Below are 23430 nucleotides of genomic sequence, written 5' to 3' on the forward strand. Positions count from 1 at the left end.
GTGTTCCACCGTATAGATGACCGTGAGCATCCACCTCTGTATTTGCCAGGCACTGGCATAGCCTCATACAAGACAGCTATACCAGGGTCCCTTCATCAAAATCATGCTGGCATATACAATAGTGTCTGGGTTTGGTGGCTAGAGAAACTGAAATTTATAGAGAAGAAAGTGGGGAAAAGCCTCAAAGATATGGGCACAGGGCAAAAATTCCTAAACAGAACAGCTATGGCTTGTGCTGTAAGATCAAGAATCGACAAATGGGACCTCATAAAATTACAATGCTTTTGTAAGGCAGGGACCCCATTGGAGGAGCTAGAGAAAGTATCCAAGGAGCTAAAGAGATCTGCAACCCAATAGGTGGAACAACATTATGAACTAACCAGTACCCCGAAGCTCTTGACTCTAGCTGCATATATATCAAAAGATGGCTTAGTTGGCCATCACTGGAAAGAGAGGCCCATTGGACTTGCAAACTTTATATGCCCCAGTACAGGGGAACGCCAGGGCCAAAAAATGGGAATGGGTGGGTAGGGAAGTGGTGGGGAGGGTATGGGGGACTTTTGGGATAGCATTGGAAATATAATTGAGGAAAATACGTAATTTAAAAAAAAAAAAAAAGGTATTGTCAATAAGACAAAAAGGCCACCAACAGATTAGGAAAGGATTTTTACCAATCCAAAATCTGATACGGGACTAATATCCAATATATACAAAGAGCTCAAGAAGCTGAACTCTAGAAATTCAAATAACCCCATTAAAAAATGGTGTAAAGAGCTAAACAAAGAATTCTCAACTGAGGAATACCGAAGGGCTGAGAAGCATTTGAAAAAATGTTCAACATCTTTAATCATCAGGGAAATGCAAATCCAAACAACCCTGAGATTCCACCTCACACCAGTCAGAATGGCTAAGACCAAAATTTCAGGTAACAGCAGATGCAAGATGTTCCAAATGATAATAAGGACACATGCTCCACTATGTTCATAGCAGCCTTATTTATAATAGCCAGAAGCTGGAAAGAACCCAGATGTCTTAACAGAGGAATGGATACAGATAATGGGGTACATTTACACAATGGAGTATTTCTCAGCTATTAAAAACAATGAATTTATGAAATTCTTAGACGAATGGATGTATCTAGAGCATATCATCCTGAGTGGGGTAACCCAATCACAAAAGAACTCACTTGATATGCACTCACTTATAAGTGGATATTAGCCCAAAAACCTAGAATACCCAAGATACAATTTACAAAACACAGGAAAGTCAAGAAGAAGGAAGACCAACACGTCAATATTTCATTCCTCCCTAGAATAGGGAACAAAATACCCATGGAAAGAGTTACAGAGACAAAGTTTGGAGCTAAGACAAAAGGTTGGACTATCCAGAGACTGCCCCACCCAGGGATCCATCCCATAATCAGCCACCAAACACAGATACTATTGCATATACCAGCAAGATTTTGCTGAAAGGATCCTGATAGAGTGTCTCTTGTGAGGCTATGCCAGTGCCTGGCAAATACAGAAGTGGATGCTTACAGTCATCTATAAGATGGAACACAGGGCCACCAATGGAGTAGCTAGAGAAAGTACCCAAGGAGCTGAAGGGGTCTGCAACCCTATAGGTGGAACAACAATATGAACTAACCAGTACACCCAGAACTCATATCTCTAGCTGCATATGTAGCAGAAGATGGCCTAGTTGGCTGTTACTGGGAAGAGAGGCCCCTTGGTCTTGCAAACTTTATATGCCCCAGTACAGGGAAATGCCAGGGCCAAGAAGTGGGAGTGGGTGGGTAGAGGAGTACCACAGGGGGAGGGTATAGGGGACCTTTGGGATAGCATTTGAAATGTAAATGAAGAAAATATCTAATAAAAATTTTTTTTAAAAAAGAAAAATCTCTTTGGCCTGTTTAGTTTTTCACTGCTGGTCCTACTTCATCTATGCTCCATGGGCATGATCTTACAGGATAGATGACTTCTGGACAAGTTAGAGGTAATATTTTTTTATGGGAGATGAAATAGAAAAATGACTATTTAGCTAGGTGGAAAAGTTCTGGATTCCCTTTGACATCCAGTCAGCTACGTTGTTATATAAATATGCCAGTGATAAAGCAAACTGTTTCCCAGTAAATGACAGCTAACTTTTTATTCTAAAATAATATAGTAGAATCCTTTTAAAAGTAAACTTGTGTTCCCTGTACATAGAATATGTTCTTCTAACTGGGCTGCTTTGTCTTGCCTCAGTGGGAGAGGAAGTGCCTAGCCTTACAGAGACTTGAAGTGTCAGGGTAGGGGGGTACCCAGAGGGTTCCCACACACTCAGAGGAGAATGGCATAGGGAATGGTGGAAGGATTATGGGAGGGGTGACTAGGAGAGAGCAGTAAGTGGGATGTAGGGTAAATAAGTAAAAAATAAAGTAATTAATTAAAAGTAATAATAAATAAATAAATCTTGGGGGTGAGTAAACCTGTGAAGAATACGAGTATGTAGTACATTAAAATGAAAAACATTCTGAAGTAGTAACTAAATGTCAGGCGTTCACACACCCACCTACAAAAAGCTTCTAGGAAACGAAGTGCTTTAGTTCCCGTGAGTGTAATGAGTCTATAGAAGATGAATAGGGAAGGAATTTATGTTTGTATATATTCAAATAAGTGATATAAACAAAACTAAGCAATTTTGAACATTATTTACTTTCTAGATCTTCATTTTCTATTAATTACTATTGATCTAAATGTCTGTTTTATAATAATTTAACAATTCACGTTGTTTCAAATTTAAAGAGGGGTTTTTTTGTTTTGGAATCAGGCATATATATATATGTATATATATATAAGTGTGTGTGTGTGTGTGTGTGTGTTTTATTTAATTCCAAATGTTATCCCCTTTCCTCTTCTTCCTCCCCGAGTTCTTCACCCCTACCAGCATCCCCCTTCCCTTGGGCATCAAGTTTCTACAGGATTAAGGGCATCCTCTCCCACCAAGGCCAGAAAAGGCAGTATTCTGCTACATATGTGCCAGGGGCTACCCACAAACCACCCCATATTTGCCCTTTGGTTGGTGGCTTAGTCTCTGGGAGCTCCCAGGGTTAGTTGATACTGTTGTTCTTCCTATGGGATTGCAATCCCCTTCAGCTCCTTCTGTCTTTCCCCTACCTCTTCCATAAGGGTCTCAGTCCATTGGTTGGCTGTGTCTGCCTCTGTCCCAATCAGCTACTGGTAGAACCTCTCAGAGGATAGCCTTGCTAGACTCCTGTCATTGAATGGATCCCAAGTAGGGCCAGTCACTAGATGGCCTTTTCTTCAGTCTCTGCTTTAATTTTGTCTCTGCTTTTCCTTTAGACAGGAAAAATTCTGGGTCAGATATTTTGTAGATGGGTAGGTGGCCCCATGCCTCAACTAGAGGCTGTGTTTATCTATTGGAAGTGGTCTCTTCAGATTCCATCTTCCCACTGTTGGGCATTTCAGCTGAGGTCATCCCCATTGAGTCCTGGGAGCCTCTTACATCCCAGGTCTCTGGGATTTTCTTGAGGTTCCCTTTGCTTCCTACTGTGGCACCTGCATATTTCCATTTTCCTGGCCCCCTGGGCTTCTCTCCTGTCTGCCCCCACACCTGATCCTGCCGTCCCTTTTCCTCTCCACCTCCCCTCTCCCACTCAGATCCCTCCCTACTTCTGCCTCCTGTGATTATTTTGTTCCCCCTTCTAAATGGAATTGAAGTATCCACACTTGGGCCTTCTTATTGGATCAACCCTAGGGCTTTGTGGGTTCAACCAGCTCCATTGCACTAAGCAGCACAGTAGCTTACTTCAAAGAAAGTTTGTAAATCTTGTCTATTCCTTCCACTAAAACCTTCTCATCTGTGTACTTGATAGTAAATTAGAATTTATTCAAAAGTATCTCAGAACTCCAAGACTTGTAGATATATATATATATATATATATTTGATATGTTGATTTTGCTGCTGCTGCTGCTGTTGTTGTTGTTGTTGTTGTTGTTGTTGTTGTTGAACTTAGTATCTACATGTAATTTGTTTTGTATGGTATTGTAGTTTATTGTGTTTTAGTACAAACACCAGATAAATTTGTTGGATAAAATAATAGAATAATATTATTTACACTTCATTGCAATAAATGCATACTATGTATTTAAACTAAAATGTAATGAAAGACCTGTTCCATGCTGGAGGTGTAACTCATGTGTAAGGCTGTGTTTACTGCTCAGGCAATGGTGGGGTCTGCCCCAAATTAACTTTCATGTTATGATGCTTGATTGGTTTTACTTCCTTGATCTTTATTCTCTATAGAGAGTAGGGACCAAAGACTTGAGCAGGCTATTTCATGGAACAAGAGGATTTTAGTTATGGATATTAAAAAGGAAGGAAGGCAGAAAAGAAAAAATACAAAGGTGGATTAAAGTAGAATAGGCTGCTTTATTGGTTAGTTGATTGATAGCAAAATCACTATGTAGTTCAGTCTGGCTTAGAACATGCCATATAGTCCACGCTGTCCTGGGACCCCCCACGTGCTAGATAGAAACATGGAGCCCCATGCCTGCACTTCTTAGTCATTTTTAAAAGTGTTAAGAGGACCTGAACACTAAAATTTCTGAAAACCTATCCCCTAGAAAAAGATGTGCACAGTATATTAAGAGGTGTATATTAAATGGTTAATACTAATTATCCATAATGATCTAAAACTCAGAGGATGTAAAAATTTATCATCAATAGAATAATTAGGGGTATATTCTAAATAATAAAATTTAACAATCAATAGGTATATAAACTATGCATAAATTTTAAACATGAATGATAAAACATACTCAAAGTAATACGTATAACATTTTTTATGTATTGCTCATAACTGTTCATAGTAAAGTTGGAGGATGCCTTTTAGATAATGCAAATACAGTGGCTAATGTGTAAGTCAGGATCACTATTCAGTTTAGAAGAAGAAGGAGAAGATGCTGGCACAGAAATACAATGCTTTGATGGCATGGGTGGTGGCTACCAAACTGGCTTTGCTTTATTTTAGCTCATTAAGCATAGAGCTTTGTTTATACAATTTTTATACAAGTATTATATCTTGCTTTGAAATAAGTAGAATGTCTTCTTTAAATTTAGACAAAATAGTTTAATAAATTTCTTTTAACTAGTACTGTGCAAACAAATTGTCTCTTATTTAAACTTTTTCATTAAAATTTTGTCTTCCATTTGATACAGATAGTCGTACAAGCACTGCAGTGTTCCCATTACTCAATTCTTTGGCAGTTGGTGAAAATTACTGACGGATCTCCTTCCAAAGTAAGTAAGAGCTTCTATAGGCAAAAGGGTTTATAAAAATAATAACTGTACTAAACTAATTTAACATGTTTCATAAATTATCTTTCTAAAATAATGATTTATTCTTAATCAGTTCCTGCTTTATGTGTGTGTGTTGTTCTTCAATCAGTAGTTACAAAACATACCTTTACTCATGTGTACACACAGATTTTTTTTTTAAGCACAAAATAAAAACATTTGTAAGAAACTGCAGCACTGTTATTTCATTTCTGTTAAAAGACAAAGGGTGCTATAAACCAAAGCTCTTAAAGACAGTGAGAAGGGGGAGGATGAGTCTAACAGTATACAACTTTCGATTCTGGGCCAGGGTAGTAAACATAAGCTACAAATTACTTGATAATTCTGGGTCTCTGGTCATATGAAGCTGAATAGAAAGTACAGGATAGAAAGTAAAAGTAAATGCTCTATTTTAATAGTTTTTATAAAAGTACAAACATTGACGTTTTCTCATTGATGGTCACTTCTAATCTAAAGTCTCATTAAGTCCCTTGAAGATACAGGCTGTCTCTTTCATAAACTCAAGATCCAGAAGAGATAGCTCTGATTTAATGGTAAGCACACACCAGCTCCACTTGTGGTAAGGCTTTAAAACCAAAAGAAAAAATCAAAAAACACCTACCTAAAATTTGTCATCCCTTAAAGAGAAGAATGTTTCTGATTAAATTTAGAAACATGAACTAGTTTCCACAGAGAACCCTATGTCAGAGGTAAAAATCTTACTGAGGTTTTAAGAGTTCTGAAGTGATTTCCTCAAACACCTAACAATCAAATTTTGGTTGGTTGGTTTTGGTTTTGGTTTTTGAAACAGGGTTTCACTTTGTGGACCAGGCTGGCCTGGAACTCACAGAGATCCATCTGACTCTGCCTCCTAAATACTGAGATGACCCATCACTACCTGACTAAATCTTCTAAAATCACATGGCTTAGAGAATTTTTAGCAAATACAATTTTATTACATAAAGAGGGAAATTTTTTAAACCTGTCTAACATAAATATAAAATTTTCAGTTGTTTCATGAAATTAAGATTGGAACATATAAATAAAAAGCAAATATGTAAAGAGCTAAATAAAACTACTAATATGTGTGGATATTCTCAACGTATGCTCTTAATATGAACATTCAAGAGCCAGATGCTAGGGTGAAAGCCTGCTAGCTCAGCTCAGAAACAGAGAAATCACCCAGGTGACCTTTCTACTCCACCAGTGTCTTAGAGTCTTGTTCCCAAAGACCCTCCTTTCTGTTCCCTTCTCCCTGTCACTCCCTGTCAGCTGGTTGCTTGCTCCACCTCTTGATCTAGGGTTGATTTTATTTCGCTCCTGGATTAAAGGTATGGTGTGCTAGGGCCGAGCCACACCACAACAAGGTTTTTCCATTTACAGTCTTAGGGTTCACAATGTGATCTAGAAGCAGTCAATTCTTCAAAGATCATAAATGGGTAATATTTATTCGTTGATAGCTTATAGCCCAGTTATGACACACAGCTAGGATTTGTGCCTAAGGGTATTTAAATAAGTATAATTTTATTTATATGTCTCATTTGTAGCTCCAGTTGAAATATGCAGAAGGCTAATACTAATACAACTAAAACCTTGATTTTTCCTCTTTATTTCTTGAAATGTACATATTGATAAATTTACAATTTTAACTGTGGATCTGCAGACATAGCTTAGTGGTTAAGAGCCCTTGCAGATGACCTGGCTTTTTTCCCCAGCACCTACATATCACCTCACAACCATCTTCAACCCTACTGCCCAGTGTACGCATGTGTGCAGTTATACACATAAGATTAAAACAAGTCAGGCTTTTTTATTCTTGAATGTTAACAAAGTATTTTCCTGTTGTCATTTAGAAACTATCTCAAAATATATTACATGGAGTAATTTTGCTTTGTTGAAAAGAAAATGCTCAGAGTAGACTGGATAATTGAGCTAGTAGTAAGAAAAGAAAATGCTCAGAGTAGACTGGATAGTTGAGCTAGTAGGAAGGAAAGAAAATGCTCAGAGTAGACTGGATAGTTGAGCTAGTAGGAAGGAAAGAAAATGCTCAGAGTAGACTGGATAGTTGAGCTAGTAGGAAGGAAAGAAAATGCTCAGAGTAGACTGGATAGTTGAGCTAGTAGGAAGGAAAGAAAATGCTCAGAGTAGACTGGATAGTTGAGCTAGTAGGAAGGAAATAAGCCAGCTGGTCACCATTTGTTTCCCTGGCCGTCAGTCAGTTCCAGAGACTTATTTAAGACCTCTGAAGATGTTTTTGTTTATTTGGTTTGGTTTTGGTTTTTGTAGGTTGTTTTGTTTTGATTGGTTGGTTTTGGGGGTGTTTCTTTCTTTCTTTCTTTCTTTCTTTTTGGTTGGTTGGTTTGGCTTTTTAAGACAGGGGTTTCTCTGTAGACCAGGCTAGCCTCAAATTCACAGAGCTTCACCTGCCTCTGCCTCCTGAGTATTGGGATCAGAGACGTGTGCCTCTGTCACCTGGCTAAAGTTGTGTTCTTAGTGTGCTGTGTGCTCACTTAAAAGAAGGAAAAGCTACCAAGCATTGCTGAGCTGCATGTCCGCCTGGGCTCTGGGGTGCCTGGGGCACTGCCGGCCGCCTCAGCACGCAGTGAGTAAAGGGGGTCCTCAGCCTGGAGGGAGAAGCAGAGTCTGGGACAGTTGTGTTCCCAGCCTCTTGCGCTGCCACTGGCATCTGCGCCAAATAGGAAGAGGAGAGCAGATCCTGGTACTAGGCTGAACGTGTTTGGTTCCAAGTGAGTGAGTGCGGAGAATATGGAGGGGCTGGAAAGAGAGAAGGCCTCCTTGGGACATTTAGGCCTCCTTCTTTATGATGACGGCCTCCCCAAGCACTGTGTTTACTTGTTCAGACTGCTTACTTTGATGGTAGGTGTGATTGCACACATTACTTAGGACAAACGGGTTAAAGACCTTTTTCGAGAAGAAATGCGCATTGGCTGAACACTATATAGATGCCTCGTTAACCTGGAGAACTCGAAGTTTTTATGCCACGTGATTGGATGCTACGGTCCCCTCAGTGGGTTATCATGGCTACATGTCCCAGAGCAGGCAGAGTTAGAGCAGGCCCTACTACCATTCTCAGTCTTGAGACGCACAGGGTTTGAGCTCACTCAACCTTACCAGTTCTTCTTTGTGGTGGCATGGTCCATTTCTCCCACAAAATATCACTAGCTATGGGTAGTCACTGCAAATGTTTTAATATTTTTCTTTTAGATTTTTTTCTTTTTCTTTTTTTCGAGACAGGGTTTCTCTGTATAGCTCTGGCTGTCCTGGAACTCACTCTCTAGACCAGGCTGGCCTTGAACTCAGAAATCCACCTGCCTCTTAAAGGTGTGCGCCACCACTGCCCGGCCTTCTTTTAGTGTTTTTAAAAATATATTTCTAATCTCATGTAGATCCATCTTTCTTTTCAAATAGTACATTTTTTTAATTATGAAATGTTGCTACAAGCTGTGGTAGCACACATTGAGCCTTTATCTCAACACTTGAGAGGCAGATCTAAGAAGCAGGTAGATCTAAAAGAAATGGAGTCAGAACAAGAAAGATGAAAGAGAGAGAGAGAGATTGATTGATTATTGGTGGGCTGGGGAGGTGCTCAGTGGTTATAGCCCCAGCTGCTGTTCCAGGGAAGCCATGTTCAATTTCTAGTACCCTTATGGCAGCTAATGTAAGAAGCTAACAACTATTTATAATTCCGGTCTCAAGGGATCTGACATTCTCTTCTAGTTTTGCATACGCAGACATGCAAGCAAAACACCATACACATAAAGTTAAAAAAAATATTGCAGAGGGCTGTGTACATACTTCAGTTGGGAGAGTGCTTGCCTCACTGCATGATGCCTGAGTTCAGTCACCAGAACACATAAACACACTGATGCATACCTGTAATCGCAGCTGTCAGAGGACACTGATAGATGCCTGCAATCGCAGCTGTCAGAAGGTAGAAGCTGGAGGATCAGGCATTTAAGGTCATCCTCAAGTTTGATAGGCTATGTGAGGCCCTTTCTCAAGAAAATAAAACAATACTTGTAGGTATAGTAATGATTGCCTTTAGTGGGCCCAAAGTTAGACACTGGTCATTTCTACTGTTTTTCAAACTTCTTTTAGAATAAAGCCAAAGAAATAAAAATAACTTTAAAAGATGCTACTAGAAGCTATTCCTGTATTCTTTTACAGTTTCATACATATGTATGTCTTTGATCAGAGCCCACCTGTAGTCCTTCTTCCCTCCTCCTCTCATCAGACCCTTTCTCACAAAACTCTCCTCCCTCTTTGAGTTTGGGGGTCGGGAGCTGCTGCTGCTGCTGCTGCTGGTTTATTTTGGTCCTTTTTGTGACTCATTGCCTTTAGAGTTGCCTGCGTGTGTGTGGGTAGAAACTTATTTCCTCAAACAACTGTAAGTTGAAAGTAGCTATACCACCAAAGAATATGATTCCCCTCACTCCAGCAACCATTTATTAGCTGTAGGGCCCCAGGAGTAGGGCCTTATAAGGCTCTCCCCTCCTCTACCCGTAATAGGATATTTGTGGGCCTAGTCTTGTGTAGGTACTCCTGGCTAATGAGCTTTTGGGTGCAGCACCCATCATGTCTAAACTACAGCATGTCATAGTACTTCTTCTTATCCTCTGGCTCATGCATTCTTTCTAATCCCTCTTCCAAGATATTCCATGGGCCTGAAGGGAATAATATAAATGTCCCATTTATGGCTAAGCGTCCAGCAGTCAATCTCAGTATGTTGACCAGTTAAGAACCTCTATATCTATCTCCACTGCAAAGAGAAGCTTCTCTGACTGAGAAGAGCACTAATCTATGGAAATGCACATAAATATTTAAATGACAGCTTGACATAATGCCCATTTATCAAAACAAGAATAGTAGGTTTACCCTGGGGCCCACAGCCTCCCCAACCATGAGCTTTTGGCCACTTTTCAGTACCAGGTATGAATTCTTCCTGTAGAACGGTCCTCAAACCCAACCAGAAACTATGTGGATAGTCCCATAGAAATGATGCCACTGTGATACCAATGGTCACATAAGCTAGCAAGTCATATGACAGCTTTTAGCGTTCACAACTGACAGTTGATGACCTCTCCTCTCAGCCTACAGAGCAGCTTCTAGCTGAGTTCCAGCTTGATTTCTCTGTCCTACATCTAACGTTCACGTTGTCTTCAGTTGCAAGGTCTTCTCATACCATGCTGGTAGGCAACTAAGACTAGTGACAGAAGGCCATATTGTTTTGGGGACCTCCCTCATCAATTCAAAAAGCAGTATTTTAAATCTGGCTCTGGACCTCATGGCTTCTGGAAGCATTTATTGACCCATTTTAAATTGGAGTTTTAAATTAGTTTAGTTTTAGTTAGTTTGCAAAAGATTAAGGTTTTTTTATACATCTTTTTTTTTTCAGTTCCTGCATCTCTAACATCCCTAGTTAAGCCATTTTATCACCAGTGCTCTCCCCGTCCTCTACTTTCCTCCTACCCTGCTTTGCATTTCATTTGTTGCACTGTCCCACCTCCTAAAGCCTTCCCACCATCACCTTCCCATCAGAACCATGGCTCCTTTCTAGCTCCCCGGCCTCTACTGAACTCCATGTTAAACATACAACTCTACGAATTCACATGAGAAAGAGCTGTGTTTTCTTTGGGGGCCTGAATTATTTAATGAATATTAACATTTTCCAATTCCATCCATTTTCCTACAAATTTTGTAATTTCCGTTTTTCTTTATAACTAAATAAAATTCCATTTGAATATATATATCACATTTTCATATTACTCACCAATTGATCTGTAACTCATTCCGTTTCCTAGATATTGAGAATAGAGCAATGAACATTGGTATTCAAATATCTCTGTAGTAGGAAATAAGCCCTTTGGGTATATAACCAAGAGTGACACATCTGGATCATATGATAATTCTACTGTTAGCTTTTTAAGAAACCTGCATACTCATTTCACGTGGGATATACTTGTCACCACTCCTACAACCACATCCTTGACTACATTTGTTGTTTCTTTTCTTGTTTCCCATTCTGACAGATATAAGATGAAACCTCAAAGTAGTTTTATTTTGCATTCCTGTAACAGCTAAAGATATTGAGCACTTTAAAAAAAAAAATCCTTATTACCCATTTGTATTTACTGTTTTGAATATTTTCTGTTCCACTCCACATCCCATTTTTTGGCTGTACTGTTTTATTGTTTTGGGGAGTAGGGTAATGTTTATGTTTGAGTTCTTTATATTTCCTATACATGAATCCTTTGAGGTATAGATAATAGAAATTTTCTCTCATTCTGTTGGTTACTATATTACTTCTGTTGTGGTGGTAAAACACCATGATCAAATCAACTATAAGGATTTAGGGGAAATGAAATGTAGGGCAAGAAGAGACCAGGACCAAGATGGCCTGCTAAAATGACTGTGCCTGTTAAATATATATGGGATCATATGTTGATAAACAATGTTTATTTTGACTCAGGCTAGATCTCATAATGGCAGAAACAGCTATGAGGCTGCAGGCATGCAGCAGGAAAGCTGGTGGAGCGCTCACTTCTATAACTATAAACACAAAACAGAGAGCTTTTTACTCTCAAAGGCCACTCACTCCCCATACTTTCCTCTTTAGTAGTACCATACAACCTAATCCTTCCCAGATAGCACTAATAGCTTGGGACCAGCTGTTGCAAATTTTTCTGTTAAACAGGATGTTGGCTGCTGGTATATGATATGTTGGGTTGGCACTAGGTTTTAGTAAGGTTGAGGGTTGGGTTTTTTTTTTTTTTCTCTGCAAGATAGATAATTGGGACGCCATATGTATTCTCCCAGACATTCCTTGCAATAACAGTCACTATCCAGGTGTAGAATCATTTTGGAAATAGAATAATTAAGTCCAACAGGTACCCTTTACATGTTAGTCATTTCAGTAATAATGGAGTATTGATAAGACTATATGTAGTGGTGTATTAGTTATTATAGAGTATAAGTGGAGAAGAACAAAATAAGAAAACAACTATGATTAATAATTAGTATGGGGTGATGAAAAGCAGGGGAAGAAAACGTGAATAGGAAGTGGAACTTGTATGGGCAAAAGAAGTCAGGGCAATGAAGGAGCTTTGCCTAAAAGTAGATGAAGAAATAAAAATGAGCTAACAGATTATGTAAATCAGACTTGTTTCCAATGTCTCAGGCTAGTGGTTCTTGTAAACCATATGAGACTATTTTCTTTGGGCAAGGAGAAAGCAAAAAGAAGGGAAGAAAAAAGTAACAGCTATAAGGATTTAGGGGGAAATGAAATGTAGGGCAAGAAGAGACCAGGACCAAGATGGCCTGCTAAAATGACTGTACCTGTTAAATATATATGGGATAAATATAGAGCAGAAAGCTGGGTGGAGATCTGGGATATTAAAAACTGCCTGGTTGTTGGCTCTTGTTTAGACTATCAAGTTCCTCCTACTGCTGGGCTGTCCTCTTCCATGGGTGGTCCCCGCTCTCTCCAATACCTTGCCTTTGGTTGTTCCTATTACCCTTGCAGTTGTTTCTAAAGGGGGAGTCTCAGATCTTGTCAGACCTACAGGGTTTCCTTCTACACCCCAGTGCAGTTCTTGCCTGGAATCTCTGACAATTCTGATGCCACTTTAGTTCCCATTGAATGCTCAGCTTCTTGAACATTAGGTCCTTTGCATCATTCCTTTTCCACGGTAACCCAGTGGTTTGTTTTTTCTGTCCGATTCTATCGTACAAGCCCCTTGTACTTGGTCTGATGTACTCTGATAGCAGAAGTTTTGTTTAATTTTGTTAAAATGTTTAAATTTTGTTGCATCTGCTTAGTTGGTTGTCAGTGCTGAATACCTGTGGGGTGCTAAGAAAAGGAGGGTTTTTCCCTGGTCCCACTTTGACTACTGCTGTTCTAGGTGTGGCTCTTCTACCAGATGTTTAAAGTACCCATTGCTTTTCTCATGGCTGTACTTAACCATTATTAGCTTATTTTCTGAAGACTGTTATCCACCATCTATAATCTCCCAAGAATATTTTAAGGCTTATTTTCATTTTCTGTGTTTGAATTTTTTGCCTACGTGTATGTATGTGCACTATGTTTCTGAAGGGACACCAGGTACCTGGAACTGGATTTATATATGATAATGACCCACCATGTGAGTGCTGGGAACCAAACCCAGATCCTCTATAAGAGCAGTACATGCCTTTAATACCTAGCCATTTCTCCATCTCCCCAAGAATATTTTTAATAATTGCATAGTAGTCTATTTTGTAGTTACATAAGAATTTATTACCTCCTTGAATATTTTGAATAGTTTTGAACTTGACTAGTTTTGAACTTTTTTTTTTTTTTTTTTTTTTGGTGCTATGGAATTAATACTACAATGGCCATTCTCATATAAGACCTTGTTCTGTGTTCTTCATTGTTCCATGTTTTGTTATGAACCTAGAATAGGATTGCTGAGTCAACAATTATAATATACTTACAGGTATAATGTAAGTTTGCTTCTTTACAGAGAAATTTTTCTTGAATTTGATTTTCTTCTGACCTGTCAAGAGCACTGTTATTTAGGAGATTCTAAATGATAATTATATTTGAAGTTTAAATCAAGTTATAATTTAATTTGATGATAAACCTTTTGTAGTGAAGTATTTGAACAGATTGTGGCAAAACAGTTTTAGACCTTTTTATAAAATGTAGGTGTGCTTGGGTGTCAGCCTGAGAGTTGAAGCTGTTTGACAAGCTCACAAGTCTTGTTCAGTATTCTTTGCTCCAGTGCCCCCTAGTGATGGTTTCTACAAGCAGCTTTCACTGTCTTTGCTGAACAAGAAACATCATTCTTATGTTAGCTCTTTGAACCTGTACAAAAGCACTAGAAAGCCTGTAAATAAGAGTTGGAACTTAAAGAGGATAAAGAATTTCCATTTTTTCCCACTTGAGTGGTCTGTGGGGTTTTTTTTTCCTTTCTCTTTCTTCCTTCCTTTATCTATCTATCTATCTATCTATTTATTTATTTATTTATGGGTGCTTTTTTTGTTTTTGGTTTTTCGAAACAGGGTTTCTCTGTGTAGCCCTGGCTGTCCTGGAATTCACTCTGTAGACCAGGCTGACCTTGAACTCAGAAATCTGCCTGCCTCTGCCTCCCAAATGCTGAGATTAAAGGTGTGCACCACCACCGCCCGGTTTATGGATGCCTTTTAAAACTATTTTTATTTATTTATTTTGAAGTGGGTTCTGTGTGGCTGCAGACACCCTAGAATTCATTATGTATGCCAGGCTGGCCTTAAAAAACACAAAGATCTGGCTGTTTCTGCCTTCCAAACGTACTATGACACTGTCATGTTCTGTTTTCTATAGTCTTACAAATATGCTATCCTACCTCACCCTGCCTATTTCTCCTCTAGATATCTTTGTAGTCCAATCTTTACTACTGGACTCTGGCCCTAATCCCAATTCTTTAAGTCAAAGCCAACATCACTTATATTACTATAAATTGAATTATTAATGAGGTACTTGATTTAAAATGTGTTTTTTCTTTACATTTATGACTATAGTATCTCCTCTTCATCTTCCACCTTAATATTTAAACAGACCAAAGAAAAGAGGGGTAGGGCAAAGTCTGCTACAGTGGCCATGTCTTTTCAACCTTGTACTTCTTTCCACAAATTACATCCCTAGGAATAAGCTAAATGCTTTTTTTAAAAAAAGAAAAAAAGGCTAGTGAGATGGCTCAGTGGGTAAGAGCACCCGACTGCTCTTCCAAAGGTCCAGAGTTCAAATTCCAGCAACCATATGGTGGCTCACAACCATCCGTAACGAGATCTGGTGCCCTCTTCTGGAGTGTCTGAAGACAGCTACAGTGTACTTACATATAATAAATAAATATATCTTTAAAAAAAAAAGGCAGGCTCTTTATCTTTTATCTTCTTCTTGTTGCTGTTCCCCCTGTTCCTTCTTTGTAGCTATGAAGAAGAAATGGCTTACTTGAATTCTTGCACAGAATTCCTATAGTAACAAGAATAACTAGCATCTCTCCATCTTCAGTTACTCTGACACAAAAGAAATGGGGCAAGGATTAAGAGATAAAAAAACTATCCCTAAAGGAACAAAGTTTCACTATAAACAGTTTATTTTACTTTTAGAATCTTTACTTCAACCTTTTTGCTTTTGAAAATTCTGACTTTATAATCTGTCCTATTAGTTGAAAGTTTACCTTTGGTCATTCCTTGACTACCAGAGTTTAATATTTATGTTCTTTCCATGTCCAGTCACAAGTAATTATATGACTAGTCTAGAAAAGAGAGGCAAGAAAGATCCAAGTCTTATATCCATTGACACTTTGCTTCAAGGCCAACCTAGGCTATATAGCAGTGAAACCCTTTCCCAAAATAAAAAATTAAACATGGAAGGAAAAGGAAAGTAATCTGGATATAACTGTTCATAACAAATTCTGAGCTTAAAGTTTTTATACAATTCCAATATCTTCAAATCATCTGAGAACCAGAAATAAACATTTTCAATATAGAAAAGTAAAACCTCGTGGTTCATGGTTTTGGCATTTTATTAAGAGCAGATACTGTGGGGTTGCAAGGGTCGGGAGGCAGAGTGTACTGTGTTTGCAACCCTAATCCTGGACCTCTAGTTCTTGCTTTCTGGTAGAGTGTCTACCATGAAGGGTAGTTTAAGAATTCCTCTGCTTCATTAGTCTATCAACTGACAGGGTGCTGTTTAACCCTCGAACTTACTGAAATATTATTTCCTGAACTAAGTAAGAATAAGTGAGGAGTGAAAAGAGCTATCCTAAGTAATTGTTACAGTGTAAAAGGGAATTTTTTTATGAGCTTGTCAATGACCAAAGACTCTTTTAGGAATATTTACGGACTGGGGAGATAGTTCAGCCACTAAAGTAGTATGTTTCTTGTGCCATCAAAAACACAAGTTCAGATCCCCTGTAACCACCTAAAAGACTGAGTATGGTGCTGGAGAAACAAAGACAGACAGATCCCTGGAGCTTGCTGGTCAGGCAGCCTAACCAAATCAGTGAGCACCAGGTTCAGTGAAAGACTGCGAAAACCATCTCGTGCTGACTTCTGGCCTATGTATACATATGTACACACAAACAAATACATATGCACACATATACCAGAGAATATTTAGACAAAACATAACAATCTCTTTTCTAGTACAAGGACTTGAGATCTTGTCCAACAAAATTAATGACAAAGGAGTGTATTTATGTATCAGACCAGTTTTTAAAAATGTATTATCATACTTAATATTTTGTGGGATGTTTTCCTTCCTTCTATAGGCTTCTTAGTTTGAATCTTTTTCTAATAATTAACTGTTGCTAAGTGTTAGTTATATGGTGATTAACTGGTGGCCACATGTATCTTAAAAGTTCACAGTCGCCGGGCGTGGTGGCCACGCCTTTAATCCCAGCACTCGGGAGGCAGAGGCAGGTGGATTTCTGAGTTCGGGGCCAGCCTGGTCTACAGAGTGAGTTCCAGGACAGCCAGGGCTATACAGAGAAACCCTTTCTCGAAAAAAAACAAAAAAAAAGTTCTCTGTCTCTTCCTTGCGCGTGCTCTCTCTCTCTCTCTCTCTCTCTCTCTCTCTCTCTCTCTCTCTCTCTCTCTCTCTCTCCATATGTATGTATGTATTGGGTATAAGGGATGATCTCTTGAGTTAAATACTACATTTTTAAATATTGGTTCATTCTAGCTACTGGTGACAAAATAAGTAAGTTGCCTCATCTTAAGCTCCAGTTTTCTAACATAGAGGATAAGAAAGATATTAACTGCTTGTAAAATTTCTGAGACAGCTAGATTGATTTATTTCAGTTAGCAATTGGTATTTTAGTTAATAGTACATATCAATTTGTTGATTTTAAATCTCAGCTCTTGTCATCGTTTTTGTCTGCCATAATAGAAGATGAATTATCTGCAGTATAAGCATGCCCAGTGGCTAGTACAGGATTGAGGTACAGTGTGGTAAATTCGTGCCTCCATCTTAATTGAGATAATTTGTGTATTTTAAGTCTCTCGTTTTGGTCCTAACAATCAATACATTTTCCTGTCTATCTGATTCTTTTAGCTTCCTACATCTTTTTATAGTACAGGAAAAGTCCAGGTGTCTTTTGGAACAACAATAGGCAAGTTAGGGTTCCTGGGTCATAGATGCATTAGCTTTTAGGTAGTAACAGAAGCCAGCAAGCTCATGCCTTTAATCCTCATCCCTTAATTATTTTTAAGTTTAAAGTTTTTAGAACTTATTATGATTGCATGTACATGACAAGTGTGAATATGTGAGGCCACAAATGGTGGCTCTCTCCTTCCACGTTGTGTGGGCTCCAGGGATTGAACTCAGATCATTAGGCTTGCACCACAGGCAGTAACTAGTGCCTGATGAGCCATCTTGCCAGCCCCTAAGTTTAAACTATCCACCTTCCTATATTGGTATATTGGTAGTTGTACAGTTATGCTTCTCAGAGAAAACAGACTTGACAATGGCTTTTATCTGTTTTACCATTGCTTTGGGAATACTATTTTGTGTGTTTAGGTAGAGCACAGTTATTTGTGATTGCTGCTTCATAAGCTAATAATCCATGCTTAGCCTTCCACTCAACAGCATTTAAAACCAGACATACTGATCCTGATGAGTATTATCAAGGTGTATTCTAATAAGAGCTCCTCAGGAACGTAGTTATTCTGGTCTTCAAAATAAAGTAGTTCCTCCACACTGAATCCCACAGGTCTCTGTTTCTTTGTTATGCCTTCTCCTAACTAACATTGAGTACTTTCTTGGTAATCATGGGTTATTGCAGGTATTATACTGCAATAATTTTCCCCTTTGTGAAAAAGGAAAAGGATTTGATATCATTGGCCTGAGCTGAGACAAGTTGACATCTAAGTATGGTCCATCCAGCATCAGGTCCTTGATGCAAACCAAGTACACTTCCTTTTTACTTTTATTTTGGATTTTAAAGGTAATGACCAAGTTATTATGTTTAGTTCTTATTTTGCATTGCTATATGTACCTAATGAATGATCTAGGAAGCTGGGTCTGTCCCATCTTTGAGTTCAATTGACAGCAGTTATATTTAATAGCCATTTGTTACACAAATGAAGTTTTGATCATGACATGAGTAAATATGTAGTCATCTAACCAAATGTTCCTCATCTTCTATCTACTTTTTCATATTTTTTTCCTAAACTTCATATGTTCATGAGTCAAGGCTATTCCATTACTACCACCAAATGTAAGAATATTGAGGAAGAAGAAAAACAAATTGTGTTTCTCCTATGTATTTCTGAGACCCAGAAGTGGGAGGAATAGAAAAGGAAAAACCCTTCCAGAAATTTTGTTTCTTTAGTGCACATCAGCTGATAGTATCAGTTCTGATACTACCTGGAAATGGATGCTGTAAATTGAGGGCTTACTTCTGTTGTCAGCTCCAGATTTTTTAACCCACACTGATTAAACTGCTGTGAATCTGGTATCTTAGTTTTTGTTTTTGTTTTTGTTTCTTTTTTTTTTTTTTTTCTATTTCTGGGATAGCATTCCATGACTGAGATAGTTTGAGGTAGTTTTCATAACTTATGAAAATAATTGGAGGCTTAGAGTTTTAGAGGGTTAGAATCCATAACTATCATAGCAGGGAGCAGGGCAGCAGAAAGGCAGGCATGGTGCTGGAATAATAGCTGAGAGCTCACATCTTGAAACACAACCATGAGGCAGAGAGAGAAAGAGAGGGAGGGAGGAAGCGGGAGAGAGAGTCACTTGAAAGGATGCCTCCAAGCCTGCCCCCAGTGACATACTTCTCCAACAGGGCATCTAAGCTTTCCAAAACAGTTCTATTAACTAGAGACTTAGCATTCAAATATATTAGCCTATGGGGGCCATTCTCATTTAAACCACATCTGGTTTCCCATAATCACTCCTTGCATTCTATATGTTACATAGCGAGCACACCCTGTGATATATAGTAACAACAATACACAGGATACAGATGAACACCAGAGAAACTCTGATCTCCAAGATACAGTGTTTATCTTTCTAGAAGCTCCTTGAAGCCTGTCCTTTTGAGTTACTTTGGAAACTTTATTACATAAACATGCTTCATTTCATCATTGGCACTCAACCCAAACATTAGCTTCCCACTCCGTGGAATTGGAAGAAAAAGTCTGGTTATTAGATAAGATCTAATAACAGAGATTATTAGATAAGATCTAATGACAGAGACGATGCGCCCAGGAACTTTCAGCAGTGGCTGCTTGAACAAGACCAGTATAATGCCACCACCAGTTCACATGCTAAAGCAGACAAGAGAAATTCTACATGGTCCCTAGAGAGACGAGATGGAGAGAAGGAGAATCACTTTCTTCCACTGATGAACCCTAGAACAACTTGTTCAATCCTGAGTGATGAGTTTGGGCATATGTACAAACAAGAAAGGCTAAAAAACCTCAATGTTATATACATATGTGCATATATACATATGTATGACATGTAACAATAAATAAAGAAGACATCTTGACAGCAGAGACCCTGTGCTTTTGGCTCTTATATTCTTTCCTCCCCTTCTTCCATGATTTTCCCTGAGTGATAGATGTAAGGGTTTCATCACAAATGTATCAGTTGGGTACCCCATTCTCTCATTTATTCTGTGCATTTTGACCAGTTGTGGATTTCTCCACCTGTTGCACTGCATTTATCTGTAGGGATAAGGATAAGTATTTAGAATATTGTTCAAAACTATAAGGAAGAAAGGTTTCTAAAGGCCTAAAATGAATTATGCCTTGTCCTTTCAGTGAGTAGCTTAAAGGTGGTGCTTATGGAATACAGACTAATATTAATCAACTCATTATCACACACAAAAATGTCATTTCACTTTACAAAGTGCAGAGATTTTTTTTTTAACACTCCATATTTTATTCCCCACCCCCACCCCACCTGGCCTCTAATTTCCCTGGAGCCTCCAGTCTCTTGAGGGTTGGGTGCATCATCTCTGAATGAACACAGACCTGGCAGTCCTCTACTGTATGTATGTTGGGGGCCTCCTATCAGCTGGTGTATGCTGTCTGTTTGGTAGTCCAGTGTTTTAGAGATCTCAGGGGTCCAGATTAATTGAGACTATTGGTCTTCCTACAGAATTGCCCTTCTCTTCAGCTTCTCTCCTTAAACAACAGGAGTCAGCTGCTTCTGTCCATTGGTTGGATGCAAATGTTGGATCTTCTGGAGTGAGGTCATGATAGGTCCTTTAAAGGGTGCTTCCCCCTCCCCCATTTACCTCCCTCCCACATCCCCCTTCCCTGAAGTCTCCTCAAGTCTCTACAGGATTAGTCAATCCTCTCCCATGGAGGCCAGAGAAAACAGTCCACTGTTACATATGTGCCCCAGACCAGCAATATATGCTCATTGATTGGTGGGCTTAGTCTCTGGGAGCTCCCAAGGGTCCAGGTTAGTTGATACTGTTGGTCTTCCTATGGGGTTGCCATCCCCTTCAGCTCCTTTAATCCTTCCCTTAGCTCTTCCATAGAGGTCTCCAACCTCAGTCTGGCTGTATCTGCATCTGTCTCAGTCAGCTGCTGGTAGAGCCTCTCAGAGGACAGCCATGCTAGGCTCCTGTCTGAATGCTTCAGTCCCACTTAAAAAAGGGAACAAAATAATCACGGGAGACAAAGAGAGGGAGGGGAAGTAGGGATCAGGATCATGTATGGGGGTGGGGGGAGACAGGAAAGAATCCCAGAGGCCCAGGAGAGTGAATGGAAATAAGCAACTGTGGGTGGTGGGGAGGGAGGAACCTCTAGAAAGCCCCAAAGCCCTGGAATGTGAGAGACTCCCAGGACTCCTTGGTGATGACCTTAGCCAAACTACCCAACAGTGCAGAGATGAAACCTGAGTAAACCGCCTCCAGTAGATAGACAGGGCCTCCAGTAGACAGACAGTAGAGGGATGGGATCACCAACCTACCTTCAAAAATTTTGATACAGAATATTTCCTGTCTAAAAGAAATGCAGGGACAAAAATGGAGCAGAGATTGAAGGAAAGATCACCCAGTGACTGGCCCAACTTGGGATCCATCCCATGAGTGGGCACCAAACCCTGACACTTTACTGATGCCATGTTGTGCTTGTAGACAGGAGCCTATCATTGCTGTCTTAGAGAAGAGACTATCAGCAATTTTATAAACCTTGATTAAAAAATAGTATTTTAAACAGTAAGCAATTATTTAAAATGAACACACTTCACTTGGCATCTTTAGCTATCTGTTCCTGGTTTGTTTTGGCATCTTCATTTTCTGCAGAGCTGTTCTCATGCTTGCCAGCGCCAGCTTTTCCCTTTGCGTGCCTTCTTGTTTCTTTGCAAAGACCTTTTTACCCTGGACACTGGTTTTGGAGGAGCCACTTTAGCAGACAACTTTGCAGAGTTTTCCCTGTTGGCTTCTTATTAACAGGGCTTTATCCCCTGGGTGCTGGATAAATTTCCTTTTCTTTTCAAAGCTCAAAGTTCAGTCTCTAGTACCAAAGAAAGTGGGGAGTGAATTTATTTTAAAGGAGAAGCCAAGTTTGGTAACAAATGTCTTTAAATCCCACTCAGGAGGCAGAGGCAGTCAGCTCACTATGAGTTCTCAGCCATCCTGGTCTAGGTGGTGAGTTCCAGAACAGCCAGGGCTGCAGGGCTACATAAGAAGACCCTGCCTTAAGAGAAAGAAGAGGGGTCCTGAAGGTGAAGGGTACTTGATGCAGAGCCCAATGATCTGAGTTCAGCCTTGGAACACACAGCGTGGAAGTAAAATCTGACTTCTGCAAATTGTTCTCTGCCTTGGCATGTACACACATTCACACACACCAACCAAACAGAAAAATACCTTAAAAACAAGAAGAAGATAACATTTATCTTCATACTTTTCAATATTACCATGTGTGCACTAGTATCAGACTTGTCTAATGAGAAATCATGTTTATCTCCAAGCTTACAATTAAGTCACATACTCCTCCCTCACTACATTGAAAATAGGAAACATATTTCTTGCTGACTTGTTACTATCTTTTCTGTTTGCTGCTGCACTTCATCATTTTGAATGTTTAATTACTATTCCAATTACATGTTTGCATGTATGCCTGGTAGATGTGTGCATGTGAGAGCAAGTGCCTGGGAAGGCGTTGGACCTCCTGGAGCTGGGACGGGTAGTTGTAGCTGTGAGCTGTGCAGTATGGGTGCTGGGAGCTGTCCCTTGGTCCTTGGAAAGCAGTACTTGCTCTTAACCACAGAGCCATTTCTTTAGTCTCACATTACATCACCTTACTGCTACATTGCTACATTGTGTGTTATAGAGCTAACAATTTTAAGATCCGCATAGATAAATCTACATTTATAAAAAGAAATCTGAATATTCACCTCACGCATTTCATTATTAACTATGACTGGATGTATAGTAATGTTAGGTTCTCTACCCTTTCTATTATGTTCAATAAATAGGAAATAACTGGACTAATTGGTTCCCAATAATGAGTTTAATTCTGTGGTTTCCTTTATAATAAACAAGTTGGACTATTTTCTGTCTATTGTTTCTTGGATCAGTTTTCTGGGATGTGGTTATTCACGTTTGCATGTTTGAATGTGTTTTACAGGAGGATTTGTTGGTATTGAGGAAAACAGTGAAGTCTTTTCTGGCTGTTTGCCAACAGTGCCTATCTAATGTTAATACTCCAGTTAAGGAACAGGTAAAAAATTTTTACTTAATATTGCGCTGTATTGACTATTAACAACCCAAATGAATTTAGGGACGCTAGGATATATAATTTTTCAATAGTAGCATATATACAACCTAGAGTTTTTGTTTTGTTTTGTTTTTTAAAGATGTATTTATTATATGTAAGTATACTGTAGCTGTCTTCAGACACCCCAGAAGAAAGCATCAGATTTCATTACAGATGGTTGTGAGCCACCACATGGTTGCTGGGATTTGAACTCAGGACCTTCGGAAGAGCAGTCAGTGCTCTTAACCACTGAGCTATCTCTCCAGCACCACAATCTAGAGTTTTGATGTCTAGATATTTTATTTATTCTGTTCTTATACC

The 23430-nt window shown here is 39.1% G+C and overlaps 1 protein-coding gene across 7 annotated transcripts in view; it reads left to right on the top strand.

The window, feature by feature from the left end:
* The window catches only part of Stag1 (STAG1 cohesin complex component), a 321639-nt gene that overhangs the window by 268074 nt on the left and 30135 nt on the right, over positions 1 to 23430 (top strand). For all 7 annotated transcript variants that reach the window (XM_021171587.2, XM_021171588.3, XM_085827945.1 and 4 more), the window contains 2 exons: positions 5224 to 5304; positions 22981 to 23073. In XM_021171587.2, coding sequence (XP_021027246.1) covers positions 5224 to 5304; positions 22981 to 23073 — 174 coding nt within the window. The remainder of the gene's footprint in view (positions 1 to 5223; positions 5305 to 22980; positions 23074 to 23430) is intronic.

Source organism: Mus caroli, unplaced genomic scaffold (assembly GCF_978045245.1).
Source record: "Mus caroli unplaced genomic scaffold, Mus_caroli_1 scaffold_11, whole genome shotgun sequence".
NCBI classification, from domain to species: Eukaryota; Metazoa; Chordata; class Mammalia; order Rodentia; family Muridae; genus Mus; species Mus caroli.